This window comes from Panthera pardus, unplaced genomic scaffold (assembly GCF_024362965.1).
Source record: "Panthera pardus isolate Hobbes unplaced genomic scaffold, ASM2436296v1 HiC_scaffold_5, whole genome shotgun sequence".
Taxonomy (NCBI): Eukaryota; Metazoa; Chordata; class Mammalia; order Carnivora; family Felidae; genus Panthera; species Panthera pardus.
In genome coordinates this window covers 12,175,330-12,196,572 of record NW_026526980.1, presented here as the reverse complement: position 1 = coordinate 12,196,572, position 21,243 = coordinate 12,175,330, and the positions used below count along the sequence as shown (strand labels likewise).

General features: G+C 43.3%; 1 protein-coding gene across 1 annotated transcript; it reads left to right on the top strand.

The window, feature by feature from the left end:
• The first annotated feature begins 200 nt into the window (after positions 1 to 200).
• On the top strand, positions 201 to 12,526 carry LOC128774882 (transport and Golgi organization protein 1 homolog). Its single transcript, XM_053894584.1, has 15 exons — positions 201 to 363; positions 903 to 991; positions 1,230 to 1,307; positions 2,299 to 2,371; positions 2,536 to 2,674; positions 4,391 to 4,492; positions 5,162 to 5,222; positions 5,330 to 5,365; positions 5,449 to 5,516; positions 5,640 to 5,734; positions 6,736 to 6,818; positions 8,274 to 8,424; positions 9,025 to 9,098; positions 10,673 to 10,811; positions 12,355 to 12,526. Exons 1-15 carry the CDS (start codon positions 201 to 203, stop codon positions 12,369 to 12,371), a joined length of 1,368 nt encoding a protein of 455 aa, XP_053750559.1. The 3' UTR covers positions 12,372 to 12,526.
• The last annotated feature ends 8,717 nt before the right edge of the window (positions 12,527 to 21,243 follow it).

Below are 21,243 nucleotides of genomic sequence, written 5' to 3'. Positions count from 1 at the left end.
AGTCTGAGGTTTGGAGTGAGTACTTTGCCATGACATGGCTCTTGGTGACATGTGAAGATGAGAAAACCCTCTCTGAGTCTATCAAGTGGCCTAAGCTTAGAGAAGAAGCCAGATATTGCCTGGCAGGGTGTGTGTCACAAGAGAGGTTTAAACCATGGTTTTGAGTCTGAGGTGGAGGGAGCCATTCATGCCAGGGGAGAATGAGAAGTGAACGTGATGCAAATGGGGGTACTGTATTCTGCATGGGCCCTATAGACTGTGGTGATTCTGTGGCACTGTGTGTTGAGAGCCAGGGTGGCTGCCTGACACTTCGTAAGCCCTCAAAGGCTGGTGCTCATCACTGTGAATGCAGCAGCGGTCGCGGTGAGAAGAGCGAACTCAGGGCATGAGAGCTCTCACACTGGGCCAATAGAAGAGAAGTTTACACTTTGTGCTTGTTAGAGGAGTCAGTGTTCTAGAGCTTACACGTATAGTGATCTCAGTGAAATAAGGTTCCTTGGGTTTATTTTTTTTTTAATTTTTTTTTAACGTTTATTTCTTTTTGAGACAGAGAGAGACAGAGCATGAACGGGGGAGGGGCAGAGAGAGGGAGACACACAGAATCGGAAGCAGGCTCCAGGCTCTGAGCCATCAGCCCAGAGCCCGACGCGGGGCTCGGACTCACGGACCACGAGATCATGACCTGAGCTGAAGTCGGAGGCTTAACCGACTGCGCCACCCAGGAGCCCCGGTTCCTTGGGTTTAAAATGCTACTAAAACTTGCTTTCTTCAGGCACAGTAAGAAAGCAAAAAAGTTAGTTACACCCACGTGTCAGATAATGTGTCTCTGCTGCTAATACAGTGGGATTATTCGATGTCACCAGTTTGGTAACAACCTTAGAAATTGTTTTATCTCTTTTTAGTTAATTTACAGCAAATAACTGAAAAGATCAACACAGTGAAGAAAGAAAACAGAGAGCTGGCTGAAGCAATATCCATTTGGGAACAGAAGGTAGCATTGCCCTTTCAAATATTCTTTGTGTGATTTTATTTCAGTTATTTCACCTCTGGTAGTTCATCCTACTGACCTAGTTCATGTGTTGTAGAAACACTCCCAATTCAAGACAAGCTTCACAAATGTAAAGAACTACCTCTTTATTAGTGAAAGGAATCACACATTTAGAGATAGGTTTATCTACCATGATGCTATTTTTGAATTCTGATTCCTTTTTCATATGTTTTATATGTAGATCAATGAATCAAAGATACGTCTTCAAGAAGCTGAGAGAAGAAGGAACATTCACTCTGCTGAAGCTCCTAAATTGAAAGTAAGAATCCCATGGAGTGCCCGGGTGGCTCAGTCAGTTGAGAATCCGACTTTGGCTCAGGTCATGATCTCACAGTTCCTGAGTTTGAGCCTTATGTGGGGCTCTGTGCTGACAGCTGGGAGCCTTGAGCCTGCTTCTCTGTGTGTGTGTGTCTCCCTCTCTCTGCCCCTTCCCCACTCGTGTTCTGTCTCTTTCTGTCTCTCAAAGATGAATAAACGTTAAAAAATAAAAATAAAAAAAAAGAAAGTAAGAATCCCTTCTTTGCCTGGATTGCATTCTAAAAACACCAGTAAAATAATGAATTATTATTGCTCATTCAACATGTTTTGTTGAAGGAGCACATCAAAAAAAGTTGAGCACTTGATTTAAAATTTAAATGACACCCTTCAAAGTGCACTTGCTACCTTGCAATCAGAGAGAGAGAGGAATGTCAAGAATCCACAAGTGATGAGTTGGCTGCTGAGTTTTACTGTAACTTGGCTTTGGAGGCTTTTTGTTCATTGGGTGAGGTGAGCACAGCATATTCTTCTGCTGTTTACCACAGTAGAGGGTGGGCCTCTGGGAGCCAAACCTCCATCCTCACAAGGACCTGGAATTTCACTTAGGACCACCCTGAGGAGTTTTGCTATTTCAAGGACTAGCAAGTGTCTTTTATTTTCATAGCTGGGTAATTACCACCTCATTCAGCCCTGCCCTCCCAAGATATGGAGAAAATCCCCCAAGACAGTTGAGAGATGAAGGGCAATAGCCAAATTGTCTACTGCCCTCCTCCCTTAATGCTGAACAATGTTCAGTGTGAATATTCCCCTAAGAAAGCCATTTGTGAGCTCTTTGACTTGAACTATATTCCATGTTCTTTGCCTTCTCATGGTTATATTTATGCTTTGGGATCTTTCTTTGTTGCCATGCATAGTCCTGCTGTGTTAGGTACACTCACATTGTTATGCGGTCATTATTTCTTGAATGTCTTTTTTTCACATCTGTCTTAAAGTCACAAGATGCAAACGGTCAATTTGAGGATCCAGAACTGAGAGCCGTGATGTCCACTAACTGTGAACTGGAAGGTATGTTGTCTGTTGGGGAGAAATGCCCATATGGTGGCAATGGGTTTGCTTTGGGAAGGGAAGGAATAGCTTCCTGCCTTCGTGGTACTTGCCCTTTTCCTGTCACCCCAAAACCAAGTCTCATGTCGTGTGCACACACAAAAATAAAGTTCATTTTTTGACAGAAAGTAAAAAGGCCCTGGAGGACAAGTGTAATGCATTGAGGTCTGCGAAAGCAGTCGAGGAAGCCAAAGTCAGACAGTTGAAGGAGAAAGCAGGCATCCTGGAAGAACACTATGAAGAAAGAAAAGTGGCTATAGAAAAGTAAGATGTTCATGTGATAAGAGTCCCAGGTACTGTTGTATGAAGGAATGTGGTGGCCAGTATAGGTAAATGTATTTCTTTTAGAATTGGATCCAGAGTATTTTTGCCAAATGCATTCAGTAGAATTGTGCCTGCCCTTCCTACCTTGCTTTCTGGAACCTGCATTTTCATTTCTGTCCTTACTGCTTGCCACACATTGTTGTGTCATGTACCTAGGGTGGACGAGGGAAGGCATTAATCACATTGATACCTGGATTCCCTCTGGATCCATTTACATTGTCCTATAGGTTTCAATCCCATCACATTGTCCTATCAGCCGGGAATTAGGTCATCGTTGTTCAGCACCAGACTTGGGTCAAAAATATCTATGGGAAAAATGGAATTATCTTGCTGTAGACACAATGGACAGTGGTTTGGGATGCCATCAGTACTGGATGCCTTCATCCAGTCTGCAAGTGAGATTTGCATGAAGTGTGTCTCATGGGTTCATTACAAATTTGGTGCACCACTCACATGTTTCCTCTTTTGTCCAGTATTTTCTTTTGTTCTCAGGAGGAGATCAGGGACCTTAAAGTCCCTCATTCACATTGAAAAGTAAACTCTTCCTTCTCTTCCCTGAGACTCAGCTTTGTGTTAGTCCTTCTCACACCTGGGGTGGGGGCTTCTCTGTCTCACTTACATCTTGTTTTTGTTAATTTGTAAGCTCTGACCACCTCTCTATCTTTACCCCCTCACAACAGAGCCACTACATGACAGCCACAGACCAGAAAGCATTTGCTGAAGGACTGCCTGAGAGGCCAGAAGGAAATGCATGTGCCTTTCTCCGTCTAGTGCTTTTGCTCATTTTCTAAGAGTCTTTCAGTTTTGCATGTGATTCTTGAGTATATCCAGTGCCAAGTTGAAACCCTTTAAAGCAACACCATGAACTAAGTAGTCTGAGGGCAGCACAGCAAACCAGACTTTTGAAGCATTGCCTTTTGCTGCCTTCACTATCAATAAACTCCGTCTTGTTAAAGACTGGATTGACTCCATGAAGTTGATAGTTTTCCGTCTGAAATCTATTTCCTGGAGATAACAGCCTGACTGTGGGACAGTTCACATCATGTTATATTTCAGTAGATACTGCCACTTTAAGATTGGCCTTTTCCTCCACCAGGATCTTTGAAGGAAGAGGCAGGGGTTACACTCCTGTAACTCCTGTGTGGGAGTGATTTGCAATGCTGGTGAAACCATATCCTGGAAGGCTATCTTCCATACTGAGTGTCTGTGTCCGGGTACAACTTTTGGACTGAGACTCAGTGCATTGCCCCATGGAGGTATAAGGCAATGATGATCCCCTGCTTCATCCTAATGGGTATAGCCGGTCAGGCATAGTTTTTCACGTTGAACTGAAATGAGCCTTCACCATCTCGAACAAAAGACCAACTCTAGGAAGGCACAAAGTGCAATGTTATTTGATGACTTTATGATGAAGGAGTAGAAGCAGAGAACTCGAAAGACCGCTCTGATTGCAGGTGACTTGGCAGCAGACAGGGGTTGATTTTTCTTTGACCTTAAATGGGGTCTTCATTTCTCTGATTGTGTTGTCAGTCTGTGCATCAATGGGAGGACAGTGTAGGCATATTTGAATCTAGGCCTTCAAGAGAGCTGGGAAGTTAAAAGGCAGAATTTCTGGACCTTGGCTCCTGGACTATGTATATATCTTTCTCATCCTAGAAAGCTGGATACGATGGACTGTGAACTAGCTGCAGTGAAGAATCAGATGGCAACTGCAGAAGAAAATCTGAAAATAGCTACAGAGGAAATACACAAGTGCAAGTGAGTTCAGATACTAATCAGCAGAGGCTCATGAAACCCCTGTTCATTTCTTAGTTTGAACCTTGGTACAATGGGTGGACTCCATGAACGTAGTATACAAACGCAAATTCAGAGGACGTATCTATAGGGAATTAACAGATAGAAAAAGATAACTATTAGAAAGAGTAAAACAGTTAAGTTACTAAACATTTCCACATCTCCAGTGCTGGCCTGACCATGTGGAAACTTCATCCATGCCAACATTCCTGAGGGGTGGTGTCACATGTCATAATCTATAGGAAAGCAGTTTGTTATAAGATGAAATCATACCCATCAACATGGTAGTGCCATTTGATGGCCTTGGTCTTTGCAACCCTGGGAAACATGGTGAGTACAAAGTTAAAGGAGAATAGAGCTTTATGATGAAAGGCACTTGTCATATGATGAAAGATTGAAAATGGGAAGGAATTCTACAAACTCTGAACTCTGTAGGCAGGGGATAATGAGTAAGGAAAGGATGGGACAATCACTTTGGTCCTACTGTACATTTATAATTATGTGAAAAGTGTTTCATGTGTAAGGATAAATTGTATTAGGAGATGGATATGAAGTTGATGGGAACATGGGCAGATCATTTAAAATCCTGCGCAATATTAGGCCTTATTTGACGAACGCAATTGTAACTCACAGGCGACAAATTGAACAAACACGAGAACAGCTGCGACAGAAAGAGCTCACCTTCAGACACCAGGTAACTTGAATTCTGCGTGACGTATTAAACCCTTAGCACCTCATGCTGGTGAGTGTAGTGGCCCTTGGAATCCCTAAACACGGGCTTTTCGTTGTTGGCTTTTTCAGATCGCAGTTTATGAGGAGAATGCTCAGCACAACTGGGTAAGTGTTTTCTTTTTTTCCTCCTCTGTCTCTTTGGTGCACAGTCTGGCATGACTGAAGGTGGATGTGTTTTTCTCCCCCAGATCAAGACTCAGATCTGGGAGAGGGAGATGGCGAAGGAGAGGAGGGAGGCGGCCCACTTGAAACACAGGTGGGTGATCTTGACATGTGTTTTTAATGGTGTGTCGAGGGATGACAGTTGTGCTGTTTAGTGTCTTGTAGAGGACGTGGTGTTGCAACTCTTATGGAAGTCCATTCTTTTTCTGTATCCAAGACTGGACATGATGGAAGGAAAGAGGCTGCTTGAGGGATACATGAGGCAGAAACCAATGCCTGGAAGACCACAGACCCAGAACCCTCCAAGGAGAGGTAAGGAGCACATGGTGATGGGCAGCAACCTAATTTGTTCTGTGCAGCCTGTTCCTGGGGCCTGGAAAGAATCACAAGCACTAAGGACATCAGGTTGTCTGAAGGGGTGATAGGAGGGTGCCCCAGGCAGTGGGGCACTTGTCCCTGTGACTTGTGGAGCTTATGCCCCTCCCCCAACTGCAGACCCTCCCGCCTCCTCCAGCATCCCCTAACTAAAGAGATGAGTCTGGAGGGGTGACATGCCATCATGTCACATGGCACATAGGCCTCCTCCTTCTTCCTACCTTGACTCAATTTTATTTTAGTTTTTGGGGGGAGAAGGTCATTTATTTACTATTTTTTATGTTCCTTTATTTTTGTCTTATTTTTTCTGAACCATATTTCCTACATTCCTAAGTTCAGGTTCCATATAGCTTAGTCCCCTGATGCTATCAGTGCAAGTGTGAAGCTTCAGTGCTAAATTCCCACAGTTTTACTTTTCTCATTAGTATAATATCAGTCAAGTATATTTCTATTCGGAAATAGTTACATAATACCTGCTCACATGTGGAAGGCAGCTTATAGATAAGCTGGAAGATTGAACAATTCGCCTGGAGCCAGAAGAAACACACCCATGCTCTTCTGTGGAGGGTTTTTTGATGTTATCCCAATCAGTACTCTCATTTTTATTCTTATCTGTAATGAGATGGTGAGTTATTACCCCTAATGTACATTGAGAAATGGCTATTTTGGTGACGCATTCCAGATTTCTATTTGAACTGACCTGTTGCAAGTTATTTGACTAATTATGAAGAACACGAACCAGGGCCCTATGGTTTCTTCATTAACAAGATGGGATGGATCTCCCTTTATCTTTGGGGTCACCTAAGGCTTTGTGGGTTACTCTCTGCCTCTCCTCATGGTCTGAAGCGTGGAGAAAAGTTTAAGATGTCACAAAATGTGGTGTTTGTTTGAATTCTGCACAGCCTATTAAAATCGGAATAAACCTCTATCCCTTCTAGAGCCTTTAGCCCATCCAGAAGCTGGTGTCGCTCCAGTAAGTCACAACAACAAACACTCTACCAAAAATGCAGAAAAGGACAAGGTAAATGCTGGGGCCATTTTCAGTTGTAAGTCTGTTGGGAAACCCTCTTTTGCAGTACAGCAGTCTCTATGGCCTTTTCCCTTTTCTTGTGTGTTGTGTGATATGTCTGCCTGTTTCTGTTTTCCAAATGCACAGCCTTAACCCAAGAGTCTACAGGCTCCTCTCTTTGCAGCCTGTCATCGTTTTCTGGAACGGTTAGTAGCCAAAGGAACTTAGAGGTTGAGGGACCTATGGCTTTTCTCATGTGTTCTGGAGATAACACCAGGGAGATACACTGCACTCCATACTAAAGTCTCTAGGCTTGTTGACTACTACTATACCGCCTCTCTGTGGGATCAGTGTTGTTGTTGTTTTCCTCTTAATGGTCATGTGATTAACATGTTAAAGCTATTTGTTAATTGGAAATGCGGAAAGACTTCCCTCTATCTTTACATTGTGTGCCTTGTACAACTTAGAATGCACAAAGTCATTGTCATAACTCACCACCTTCACCACCTTCACGTCTTTGTTGGTAAATGAACTGTTGGGAATCCTTTAAAATGTATCTTAGGTAAAAATATTCTGAACACGAGGTCCTTCAGTTGTGTTCATAGGAGCAGGTTCTGTTTGTCTCCAATCAGCGTTAGAGCTGATACCATCACTCATGACACATCCATGGAAATTTACACCAAAATCAAAACACATTTGCATTAATTCTGTTACAGGAATTTCAACCTCTTTTTTTCCATAGGGTATATATTACTCTGTGTCTTGTACTGTGCTCAAAATCAGAATTCCTTATGAATTCAGGTAAACACATGTGGGCTTAGTAGTCGTTGATAAGTAATATGTTCCTCACAGCAAACACTTTCTCAGTTCCCCTGCAAGACTCCAGGCGTCCCCAACTCCCCAGTGGTGTTGTGGCCTTTGACAGCAGTTCCAGAGAGGGAAGGCCCCTTTCGTAGGGAGGGAAGCAGAGGGGACAAAATAAGGAGCCGGCAGGAAGAACTTTTCGCCAGTAGTAGCTGTGATTTCGTGTGCAGAGAATCAGGTGTTTATTTGCACTCAATTTTTTTTTTGTGTTTGGAATATGCCAAAACCAGAGCTTCTATAGTCACTGTAGTGGAGGGATGCAGGGTGATCCTGGACATAGATGTCTGACTGTCTGGAATATGCTACTTCATTAGATTGGAATTACTTCTTTGATTCCTCTAAAATGAGATCATTTTGTTCTACATTCTAAGCCATGGGCAGGGACATGTGGTGACCGTAGTTTAACCTCCAGCATTTATTTGCCTAAGCTGTAGGCGGTACCCAGTGGGAGAGATGGGGTTTTCAGGTACTGATGCTACTCCCTTGGATCCTGGTGGCTGAGAAGTTGGCAGGTGCTGACATATTCTTCTGTGGGTTTCAGCTGTTTTTGGTATTGGTTGTCTTGTCTGCTATATGCACATAGCTGTCACTTCTCTTCTGCAGGGCAGCGTGGATCCATGGGGACCTCCTCTGTTAACTGGAAGATTCTGCACACCCTACCCTAGAGGTCCCCCCATGGGCTATAGGGCATGTCCACCTCCTGAACCTTGGTGGCCCTGGGGACCACCCCGGACCTCTCTACCTACACCGTGTGGTAAGATGATCTGAGCAGTATGATTTGACTTGCAAAGCACCTTCATCTAATTGTTGTTGTTGTTGAGTCTTGGACAAGGTGCAGAGGTGGTACCACAAACCATTGCAATGCGAGGGAAAAGCGTTTGCCGCCATAACCACATTCCTTGAGTTTCTCTTGATCAACATATCATCTTTGTGTCATTTCCCACACGCTGTGTTGGTACAGGTGTCTCTTGTGGAGATGGAATGGGGCTGTAGACACAAAAGCAGACATAGGGCTTCAGCAGATGTGTGCTATACACAGTCCATGTGCTGGGCTATGGGAGGCATGAGGCTCAGCCTAATGTGTATCTGTCCAGGTGAGCCACCAGCCATCCGTAGTTGTTTGATGAGTTATGAAAACACCTGAGCCAGGGCGTTTATGGGTCTTCATCAAGGTTTAGGGGTGGTTCTCCCCTTTGCCTTGGGATCACCTGAAGCATGTGGGGCTACCCTCTGTATGTGACTTGGGATCTGACTGGGCCAAAGAGTTTAAGATGCTTGAGGAATGAGGGGAGGGTTTGTTTTTTTAATCTCTGCACAATCTCCTCAAATCAGAATAAACCTCCATCCCTTCTAGGGCCTTTTGCAGATCCAGAAGTTGCTCCTGTGAGTGAGAACAACACAGACTCTAAAAGGGCCAAGAAGGATACAGTAAACACCGTGGCCATTTTCAGTAAAACTCTTCTGGGAAACTCTCATTTTTCTGTTCAGTGCTCTCTCCTGGCACTGTGTCTGTTTTGTGTGTTGTATGATACATCTGCTTGTTTTTCTTATTTTCCAAATGCATAACCTTAACCCAAGTGTCTATGGGCTTGTCTATTTTCTGCCTCTCAACTCCTTATAGTAAGTTTAGAAGCCAAACGTATTTAGAGGTGAGGACCTTAGGACTTTTCCAGTGTGTTCCTGGAAATAACCCAAGTAGGATGACCCCACACTCCACCTGGAAGTCTCCTGGCATGCCTCATATTCCCTGGACCTCCTCAATGTGGAATCATTGCTCTTGCTCTTTCTTCCTTTCCTGTTTCTGTCTAGGGGATTAACGTGTTCACAAAATCTAAGGTTATCCTTATGGTTCGAAAATGCAAACTGCCTTCACTCCAACTTATATTTTTGTATGTGTCATTTAGAGTGGTCTTAGACAAACTAAATTTCATACCCATCACCCTTCAGCCTTTTTTTTTTTTTTTTTTTTTTTTTTTTTTTTTTTTTTTTTTTTGTGAATGTGCTGTCCAGAATCCCTTCAGGTGTGCCCTGGGTATAAATACTCTGAACTCTTTTTGTGACATATTTGTCCTAGAAAACATGCACTGGAACATGAGTGGTGAAGAAGAGAAAATCCATAATTACCTGCATTGTAATTCCCCACTGTGTCCTTTATTTGTGTTCCCATGAGCAGGTTCTCTTGTGTCCTGGGTCACTCTTACAGGTGGAACATGGGCATTTACAGCAGAAACAAATGTGCATTTGTGATAATTCTGTTATTTAGAATTTCAGCTCATTTTTTCTAGAGAACACAATTACCTTGCAAATTGTACTGTACTTAAACTGAGAAGTACTTCTGAATTAAAATAAATTAGCTAAGCTTAACTAGCATGTATAGATAAGTAGCATGGTTCTCTAAGAATATGCATCCAGATGTTTTTCAGGACCTCAGGATCCCCACCCCTCTATGTGTCTCTGTGCCTGTGGATAGCACTTCTAGAGAGCAGAAGACCCCATTGTCGGGAGAGAAGCAGATTGGGCACAGGCGGGGGCTTAGAGGCAGAGCTTTGAGCCACGAGGGCTATGATTCCATGTGTGGAGACCGGGATTGTCATTCCTTCCCATTCAGAGGTTCTTCACTTACAAATAAGCAGCCTCTGTGGTGGAGGGGGATGAGAGGTGGCGGGTGATCTTGGACTCAGATGCCTTCCTATTGGGAATATGCTATTTTGTTAATTTGGCATTCACACCATATATCCACTAGGACAAGAGCCTTTGCTGTTCTACATTTGCAGACATGTGAGGACACTAGTTTATCCCCATAGCATCCATTACCCACCCCAAAAGCTGTAAGTGGAAGCCAAAGTATGGATAGAGGCTCCCTGGTGCTGATGCTGCCCTCTTGGAACCTGGTGGGGGGAAAGCTGGCCGGAGATGAGCACTGCTTCTTTGGGTTTCCACTTTTTGCTGGTGTTGATGCTCTGTTCTGTCCTATGAACACCGCATTCTTTTCTGTTCTGCAGGCCATTATGGATGCAAGAGGGCCTGGTCCTTTCCCAGGATGGCCTTGCAGGCCCTACCACATGGACCGCCCTTCATTACCAGCCATGGGCTGTGGGCCACCTCCCCCTCCTCCACCAGCTCCTCCACCTACTCCATTTGGTAAGATGACCTGACCTGGATGAGTGACTGGTAAAGCACATGCATCTTCTTCATGAAAGACTTGGTGGGAATGACGTAATGATGGTTCTGAGTCTTGGCAACCCACCTGCAAACCTGGCTGAGGACACTTTCCCATATCTCAAGTTTCTCAGGACTTACATACAAAGGGCTGTGTCATTTCCCTGTAATGCGGTAAGCTATAGGTTTCTCTTGTCAAAAAGAAAGAGGATGTTTACACAAAGGCAGAGGTATCAGAGGTACTGGTGTGTTTTTTACAGACACAATGTTGTGGGTTCTGTGAAGGATGAGGTGCACCCCTAAATTTAGGTGCCTCAGGTGTCCTGTGTGAAATGGGGCACATGCGTTATATGACACAGACCCTGTGATCACCATAATGGAAGCACCAGTGAAGGAATGGGGGAAACTTGAATCACACAGGAATAGAAGGAAAGTTGTGGAAGGTAAGCAGAGTTTGAGGAGGTGTGGAGGAGAGGGTGTTGGGGAAAGTAGGTTGGAGTTGGAAGCCATTCCTGGCAGGGCCCACAGCCTGGGCAGGGAGCTTGAGGACAGCAAGAGATCTGCAAAGAACTGCTTCATGGGTGCAAGCACAGTGTACAATGCGGTCATCATCTCCAAAATGTCAACTTTACCGCAGTGCACATAGTTCATAATCTAAATACAGTTTGTTATTTCCCTTGGTTTTCTGAAAGGTCTGGACATGTATGCAAGAATGTGCTGGAGGTTTGGGAAATTAAACTTGGTCTTAGGAAATGCCTAAGTTTGTGTGTCTCAGTGAGACTAAAGGTGAAGACAGGTTGTAGATCAGCTGAGCGTCTTCCTTGGCCTTCAGCCTGAGTCACTCTTAGTGGGGATTCAGGGTTGACCAGAGGCCGCCCCTGCTGGACTCCTGTCACCACACACCTGCATCTGCTGTCGTCACCCTGCCTGCAAGTTTGCATCTCCGAAACTTCCCTCACAATATCCTGAGGCTTTGCCTGTGTTCCTGCTGTCTCATCCCTAATACCAGCTCCCAGGGGAGCCATCTCAGAACCTCAGCTTTGTTGTCTGAGAAACAGGGATAGGGTTGGGTTCTGAGATCAGTATGATGAAGAGGTGACGACCACATAAGGAATTTATAAAATAAATGGGATGAGTGGGCACTCACCCTCCTCAGTGTGTAAATGAATGTATTTCCACACAGAAGCTCATCAAGAGATGTTCATTCAATTCCATTAAACTAAGAGTATACTGCCTGAGGCTGAGAGATTGGCAATCCCTGTTTCAGAAGATACAGCAAAGACCCCTGTGTTTTCCCTATTAGAATCCAGATCCTACTTCACACAGGAGGAAAAGATAACTCTGAGAAAGTGTGCATTCAGGGATCTATATCTAAGACCTGAAGACAATCATCTTCCATTACCGGTAGACACACAGATGCAGCCACACAATTAAGTGTTCATCCAAGGTATATTTTCAAGGACAAAATGCATAGAGGAGAACAGAAGATCCCATTGCTATAACCCAAAATCTCTTTGCCTTTCAGGACAACTTGAAGTTTGAAGAGGACCCTAAACTGTGACCAGTAGGCTGTGGCGATGTGATATATTTAGAAAAGTTGTCTGATACGCGTATTGGAATGAATCCTTTCCCTGACCATTCCTGTCCCCTCCATTTTGTCTGTCCTCGTTTCCTGTAATAAAGCCATCATAGTTCTGCCTCTGTGTCAGTGTCTGCTTCCAGGAGGACCTACGGTCATTCTATTTCGATGCACACAGTGTGACTCCTGTATACACTGTCACAAACAGGTCGAATCTACAGTAATAGGGGCAGAAGACAAGTCATTATTTGGATGGTATTGACTGCACATGTCCCCCTGGATCCTTCTGGGGTGGTGGACACAACCTTCATGTAGATCTGGTGATGGTTGTGTTCACTCCTCAGTAGCGACTCACAAGCACACGGCACCTGCTAGTCACAGTGGTGTGTGGTGATCAGCAAGACAGCCATCAGTCCCCAGGGAGTGGCTGATTTCTGATTGCAAGAAATGGATGAGGGGTCAGCAGTGTCTCTGGTAGAACAATGAGGAAACCCTGCATTAATCCAGGTGTTGGGGACTTTTCCCACCTACAAGCTACCTCACAGTAGCACTAATCCAGGTGGGAGCTGAGGTAGACTAGTGGTAGTAGTTTTCGGGGTGAGTCTTATGATGTCCCATATCGCTCCCAGTGCTTTCTTTTTTTCTTCTAATTTTTGCAATGTTTGTTTATTTTTTTGAACGAGAGAGAAATACAGAGCACAAGCAAGGGAGGGGCAGAGAGGGAGAGAGGGAGACATAGAATCCAAAGCAGGCTCCAGGCACTGAGCTGTCAGCCCAGAACCCGACCAGAGGCTCAAACTCACGACTCACGAGATCAAATCTGAGCCGACGTCAGACGCTTAACTGACTGAGCCACCCAGGCTCCCCTCCTCCCACTGTTTCCTTAGTGAGGGATGGGCAGGGCAGAGGTCCATGACATGCTACCCGTTCCTTCCTCACCACCATGGAGGAGTTGGTTGTAAGCATCTGGCTCTTTCCAGATCCTCAAATGCCATGCATTCTTCTCCAGAGCCCCTGACACCTGCAGGGCCCTCCTTTCTCCCAGGTTGTGGAGGTAACCAGCCCTCCAGCATCGTTGGGATCATGGCTGGGCCACCAAGGGGTCAAGGTCTGGCTGTCCACATGCTTCCCGGGAGTGTCTGGGAACAGCAATGCTGCAGTAAACATCATTATGAGCAGCTTCTGTAAAGAGGATTTTCATCCACTGTGATCAGGGCCTGGGCTTAAAAGATGACAGGAGAGAGGGGGACACAGATATGTGGTGCCCTGATCCCTGGACAGGGCTGCACAGAACAGAAGGCACAAGGCCTGGGGAGAGGCAGAGAAAGAGACAGGCAGGAAAAGAGACAGTGAGTGGTGGGGGAATTGGGCAAGTCCTAGAGAGTGAGAGAAAGAAACAGAGGGAGACAGGGGTAGGGAGAAGCAAAGACAGAAATGAGGCACAGAGGAAAGGACGGAGCTGGTCACAGTGTGCGGAGGGGGCTATAGGCCACGCAAAAGGGGCTCTGCGAAGATGCTCTTAGGGTTGGAGGCAGAAAGGGTAGGACACCTGGGCATTACAGTTCCCTGAGTTCAAGGCTCCAACCTCACTGGGGCAAGCTGTGTCGAGGCCATTGCCCCTGGGAAGATGGGTCCCCCTCATTTTGCCTGGCGTGTTGGGGCCCAGTCTCAGGAACGGTCATGGAGAGAAATGGCTTGAGGGAGAGCATGCAGTTCATTAGCAGGTAAAGTCCAGAGTGTGCCCCATGGGGAGGTAACCATGATCTGTCTCCGCCACTTCCCCCAGTCCCTGCTCCATTCCCCACTGCTCCAGCATGACCTTCCTTATGTTCCACAGCCAGGCGTCAGGCATTGTGCTGCCCCCAGAGCCTATAGCCTGGAACTGGCACAGATGGATTATTGATCTCAACCAAAAGTATTTGAGAATAAGGTCCATATTCTCCTTCTAGCACTACTTATGTGCAACATGATAGGGGGTTGCTATTCTTACATCTACTGCTGGTCTCAGGATTCTGGATTGTAAGCGAGCAGTTTAAACCACCACAGCCTTCTCTCACATGAAAGGAGAAACCTATTTCTTCACCCAGCCTTCCTCTGATTGTGAAGAGATGCCATTTACTATTCGAAGGCACAATTATCTGAGTGTCATGGAAATTATTTCGTCTGTCTTCATCCCTGAAGCACCTTTCATTGAAAATATTACCCATATACAGGCAGGAAATTTATAACAGATGCGTAACTCCCTCTAGGTATGCATTCTGACCTTGTCACATTTGTGTCATCAAACATATTATTGACAACTTGAAAAATAAGCTCTCAACGTCAAGATGGTGACATTAGAGAATGTGGTATAAATGGAATTTCATATGTTCTTATTAGAAATAATTTTTTTAATGAAGGAAAATTTAAAATATTGTCAATTTTTTATTGAAATATAGTGGACACATCATGTTGTATTAGTTTCAGGTATACATCATAGTGATTCCGTGTCTATACGTTATGCTCTCCATATACCTACACAAGTGTAGCTATCATGTGAAAGCATGCAACACTTTATTATAGGATTGACTATATTCCATAGGCTGTACCTTGTATCTCAATGACATATTCATTCCATAGCTAGAAGCAGGTGTCTCTTTCTCAAAGGTGGCAATTTTTTATTTAACCCAAGTATTTTGGTGGTAAACACTATTACCTGTAGTTCAGCATGTGTAAATTTGTAGTCTGTATTTCTTTGAATGTTGCTTAAAGCGTTACAAATTATTACATTAATAAATTCGGTTTCGTTTTTCACTCACTAAACAGGAGAAGGAAAAGATTCTTTTTGGGTCCCAGGCCCTGTGACTCAGACCCATTCTAATCTGGAGAACAGGCTTAACTGGACCAGCTGCACCCTCAATACTTTCAGCTGAGCGGCCATGGCCTTGAGCATTGCAGGAATTCCCACGGAGGCCAGCAGAGGGCGCGCACGCACCGCGAACAGGGAGGGGCCGGTTCCTTGCGCGCTCAGCGAAGGCCGGAGAAGGCGCCCAATTAGGCTTTTCTGATCCTGGGCGGCTCAGAGCAGGAAAGGTTCCCGTTGCTTCTGAGGACCCAGTGCCTGTGACTGTGAGCAAAGAGCCAGAGCTGGGTTTCCAGCAGGTTCCGCCGCCGGCCTCGGGGAGACCCCGGACGCTTCGCAGCAACTTGGCGTCTCCTCAGTGGTGGGGTGAGTATCGAGGAGCGGCGCTGGGTAGCTTCCCCAGAGGCACCTGATGGTCAGTGAGCTGCTCAGCCGCTTGCATTTTCTGGGCTGTTCCATGGTTTGTTCCTCGTTTTCCCTGCCGATATTTGAACAAGATGTTTTTCAGTCAAGGATCCGTGGATCAGGGGGTCCTGCAATGCCACGTGAGGGATGCTGGGGTTGGTTTGTTCCAGATTCAGGCTTGTTTTGGGGGGAGAAATCCTGACACAAATTTGGAGGAATGGGAGCAGCATTCAGTTGGGTAGTGAAGACAGGAAATGTTGACTCTCAGGACCTTCTAGAAGAATGAGCTGAGACCCACTTTCCGAGTCCTGCTGGAACCAGAGACCGAGGTAAAAGCACAATGTGCCCTCCACATCATACATGCTTTTATTAATTTTCAGTGGGAGTTTTTTCCAACAATGTTGTAGTCGTTGAAAACAACTGAAAACCTGACACTTAGATTGTGTCATGAACCTCCCGTTTTTTGAATATTCAATATTATTCCTGCAACAGAATTTGTTACAATCATCCTTTGTTGTCTTCATTGGAAGAAATCTCATTAATAATACCTTAAAAACATACTCGTTACCTTATTTCCTTTTCAGTTGAGATTTGGCATGTTTTCTAATTTCTCAGAAACTCATGCAAATCTGAAATACTTTTAAATTGATAGCAGTTTTTACTAAAAGCTCATTCACAGGATCCCCCTGTGACTACTACTGGTCAAAGAAGGTAGCAAGGCCACTTCTCAGTGTAGGCAAGATTGTACTAAGCAAACACTGTGAGTCAGTTTTAGAAGAAAACGCCTGATGTTATTTTGTCTTTAGTAAAATTGATGCTTATATCCCCTGTTTGATACATTTCCACTTTTTAAAATTTTTTTCTGTTTTGCTCATTTCTCATTCAGATATTCGTAGACCTGACTGAGTTTTACATTCACCACACATAGTTTCAAGGCTCCTTTCTGTCCCTGTAAGAAAGAAGACAGACGTTGTGATGAGCATGCAGCTTTCTGTAACTTCAAGATTTGTTTTTGTAGGTGTCTGTTAACTTTTTCCAGCCAGTTGACAATACCATCCCACCTTGAGTAGTTCCATAAAAAATGGAATCTCTGTGCACCAGTATGATTTCATTTCATTATAGTTGATTTCTTCATTTGATATCTTATGTGTATGCATATTAGATGTTTTAAAAATGAGAAAATCCCACATATAATTGAATTTGAAAGAAAAATTTATATCCTAAATGTAAAATTATAAGATTTGCATATTGAATTCATAAATGTAGAATTTTTGCATGTGAAATTAGGGTTATTTTCTGAGAAAGATGCCAGGGAATAACCATTTCGGGGGAAAGAATGGCAAACAGTTTTTATATGCCTGCCGTAGTTACTCAATTATGTATCTGTTTATGAGCAATTTTATGACAATGTCCCATTTTTCCAATTTATTAATGATTTCATAAGCTAAGTATATCACTTTTTATTCCAAGATTATAAAACTAAATCTTTTATCTTCTATTGCTGTAAGAGTCTTTCCATTTTATATTAATTTTTAACATTCAATTATATTAATTTTTTAACCCGATGTAGTTAACATCGGGTTATATTTTCTTCAAGGTGTATAATATAATGATTTAACAATTCTTATATGACTCCCTGCGCCTCACCATAAGTTTATTCTTAATCTCCTTCCCCTATTTTTCACCCATCCCGACACCCACCTCTGGTAAGCGCCAGTTTCCTCTCTATATTTAAGAGCCTGTTTTTTGTCTGTCTGCTTCTCTCCAATTTGTTTCTTTGTTTTGCTTCCAAACTTCCATGTAGAAGCGAAGTCATATGGTATTTTTCTTTCAGCACAGAGCCCAACGAGGGGCTTGATCTCCAGACCTGTGAAAGCATGACCTGAGCCCAAACCAAGAGCCAGATGCTTAACTGACTGAGCCACTCAAGCACCTGAGGTGAATGACTTTTTAAATGCATTGTTGGATTTGGGTTACAAATATTTTCTTGACAATTACTGTATCTATGTTCATCATAGATATTGGCCTGTTGTTTTGTTATTGTTTTGTAATATCTTTATCTGGCTTGGTATCAGGGTAATGATGGCATCATAGAATGAATTTGGAAACTTGCCTTCCACTGTCATAGTTTGGAATATTTTAAGAATAGGTATTAACTCTTTAAATGGTTGAAAGGATTCAGCTCTGAAGCCATCTGATCCTGGCCTTTTGTTTTTTGGGAGTTTGTTGATTACTGGTTGAATTGGATTGCTATTCATCAGTCTGTTCAAATTTTCTATTTCTTTCAGGTTCACTTTTAGATGTGATGTTTCTAGAAATTGATGCATTTCTTCTAGGTTGTCCATTTTGTTGGCATATAATTTTTCATGAAATTCTGTTATCCTTTATATTTCTGTGATGTCTGTCATGATTTATCCTCTTTCATTTCTGCTTTTAGTTGAGTCCTCTTTTGAGGGGAAGGGGGATGAGTCTGGCTAAAGGTGCATCGATTTTGTTTATTCTTTCAAACTATGAGCTTCTTGTTTCATTGACGTCTTCTGCTGTCATGTGTCTATTGGCCATCTCTGTATCTTCTTTAAAGAGAGATCTGGGGCGCCTGGGTGGCTCAGTCGGTTAAGCGTCCGGCTTCGGCTCAGGTCATGGTCTCACGGTTCATGGGTTCAAGCCCCGCGTCAGGCTCTGTGCTGACAGCTCAGAGCCTGGAGCCTGTTTCAGATTCTGTGTCTCCTTCTCTCTGTGACCCTCCCCCGTTCATGCTCTGTCTCTCTCTGTCTCAAAAATAAATAAACATTAAAAAAAAAAATTAAAAAAAAAAAAAAAAGAGAGATCTGTTCATTTCTTCTGCTCACTTTTTAATTGGATATTTTTGTGTGGGTTTATTTGCACTCTTTGTATATTTGGGATACTAACCCTTTTTTGGATATGTCGTTTGTAAATATCTTCTCCCATTCAGTAGGCTTCCTTTTAGTTTTTATTGATTGTTTCTTTTGCTATGCAGAAGCTTTTTATTTTGATGAGGTCCCAGTAGTTCATATTTGCTTTTGTTTCCCTTGCCTCCAGAGACGTGTTGAAGAAGAAGTTGCTGTGGCCAAGATCAAAGAGGTTTTTGCCTGCTTTCTCCTCAAGGATTTTGATGGCTTCCTGTCTTCCATTTAGGTCTCTCATCCATTTTGAGTTTATTTTTGTGTATGGTGTAAGAAAGTCGTCCAGGTTCATTCTTTTGCATGTTGCTGTCCAGGTTTCCCAGCACCACTTGCTGAAGAGACTGTCTTTATTTCATTGGATATTCTTTCCTGCTTCGTCAAAGATTAGTTGGCCATACGTTTGTGGGTCCATTTCTGGGTTCTCTGTTCTGTTCCATTTATTTGAGTGTTCTTGTGCCAGTACCATACTGTCTCGATGATTACAGCTTTGTAGTATAGCTTGAAGTCCGGGATGGTGATGCCTCCACCTCTGGTTTTCTTTTTCAAGATTGCTTTGGCCATTTGGGGTCTTTTCTGGTTCCATACAAATTTTAGGATTATTTGTTCTAGCTCTGTGAAGAATGCTGGTGTTACTTTGATAGGGATTGCATTGAATATGGACATTGCTTTGGGTAGTGTTGACATGTTAACAATATTTGTTCTTCCTATCCAGGAGCATGGAATCTTTTTCCATTTTTTTGTGTCTTCTTCACTTTCTTTCATAAGCTTTTTATAGTTTTCAGTGTACAGGTTTTTCACCTCTTTGGTTAGATTTATTCCTAGGTATTTTATGGTTTTTGGTGCAACTGTAAATGGGATTAATTCCTTGATTTCTCTTTCTGTTGCTTCATTGTTGGTGAATAGGAATGCAACCGATTTCTGTGCATTGATTTTATATCCTGCAACTTTGCTGAATTCATGGATCTGTTAGAGCAGTTTTTTGGTGGAATCTTTTGGGCTTTCCATATAGAGTATCATGTCATCTGCAAAGAGTGAAAGTTCGACCTCCTCCTGGCTGATTTGGTTGTCTTTTATTTCTTTATGTTGTCTGATTGCAGAGGCTAAGACTTCCAATACTATGTTGAATAACAGTGGCAAGAGTGGAAATCCCTGTCTTGTTCCTGACCTTAGGGGGAAAACTGTCAGTTTTTCCCCATTGAGGATTGTATTAGCATTGGGTCGTTCATATTTGGCCTTTATGATCTCGAGGTATGATCCTTCTATCCCTACTTGAGGGTTTTTATCAAGAAAGGATGCTGTATTTTGTTAATGCTTTCTCTGCATCTATTGAGGGGATCATATGGTTCTTGTCCTCTCTTTTATTGATGTGATGAATCACGTTAATTGCTTTGCAGATATTGAACCAGCCGTGCATCCCAGGTATAAATCCCACTTGTCATGGTGAATAATTTTTTTAATGTATTGTTGCATCTGGTTGGGTAATACCTTGTTGAGGATTTTTGCATCCATGTTCGTTAGGTAAAACAGTCCATAGTTCTCCTTTTTAGTGGGGTCTCTGGTTTTGGAATCAAGGTAATCCTGGCCTCATAGAAAACGTTTGGAAGTTTTCCTTCCATTTCTACTTTTCGGAACAGCTTCAAGAGAATAGGTGTCAACTCTTCCTTAAATGTTTGGTAGAATTCCCCTGGAAAGCCATCTGGCCCTGGACTCTTGTTTTTTGGCAGATTTTTGATTACTAATTCGATTTCCTAACTGGTTATGGGTCTGTACAAATTTTCTATTTCTTCCTGTTTCAGTTTTGGTAGTGTATATGTTTCTAGGAATTTGTCCATTCCTTCTAGACTGCCAATTTTATTGGCGTATAATTGCTCATATTATTCTCTTATTATTGTTTTTATTTCTGCTGTGTTGGTTGTGATCTCTCCTCTTTCATTCTTGATTTTATATATTTGGGTCCTTTCCTTTTTCTTGTTGATCAAGCTGGCTAGTGGTTTATCAATTTGGTTAATTCTTTCAAAGAATCAGCTTCTGGTTTCATCGATCTCTTCTGTTCTTTTGGTTTCTAAAATTTTGTTTAATGTTTATTTATTTTTTTTCAACGTTTTTTATTTATTTTTGGGACAGAGAGAGACAGAGCATGAACGGGGGAGGGGCAGAGAGAGAGGGAGACACAGAATCGTAAACAGGCTCCAGGCTCCGAGCCATCAGCCCAGAGCCTGACGCGGGGCTCGAACTCACAGACCGCGAGATCGTGACCTGGCTGAAGTCTGACGCTTAACCGACTGAGCCACCCAGGCGCCCCTTATTTTTATTTTTGAGAGAGACAGAGACAGAATGTGAGTGGGTTAGGGACAGAGAGAGATGGAGACACAGAATCCAAAGCCGGCTCCAGGCTCTGAGCTTTCAGCACAGAGCCCAATGTGGTGCTCGATCTCACAAGCTGTGAGATCATGACCTGAGCCGAAGTCAGACGCTCAACCAACTGAGCCACCCAGGCGCCCCTGTTTTTTTGGTTTTGATAACGTTAATTTCTGCTCTAATCTTTATTATTTCCTGTATTTTGCTGTTTGGGGGTTTTATTTGCTGTTCTTTTTGCAGCTCCTTAAGGCGTAAGGGTAGGTTGTGTATCTGAGATCTTTCTTCCTTCTTTAGGAAGGCCTGGAT

Bases quoted from the DNA above. Each gene is read 5' to 3' on its own strand.
- LOC128774882 (XM_053894584.1), top strand. From the start codon at position 201: ATGAGAAGTGAACGTGATGCAAATGGGGGTACTGTATTCTGCATGGGC. The intron at 2,372-2,535 runs GTATGTTGTCTG...ATTTTTTGACAG, and splicing joins CACTAACTGTGAACTGGAAG to AAAGTAAAAAGGCCCTGGAG. The intron at 5,735-6,735 runs GTAAGGAGCACA...TATCCCTTCTAG, and splicing joins CCAGAACCCTCCAAGGAGAG to AGCCTTTAGCCCATCCAGAA.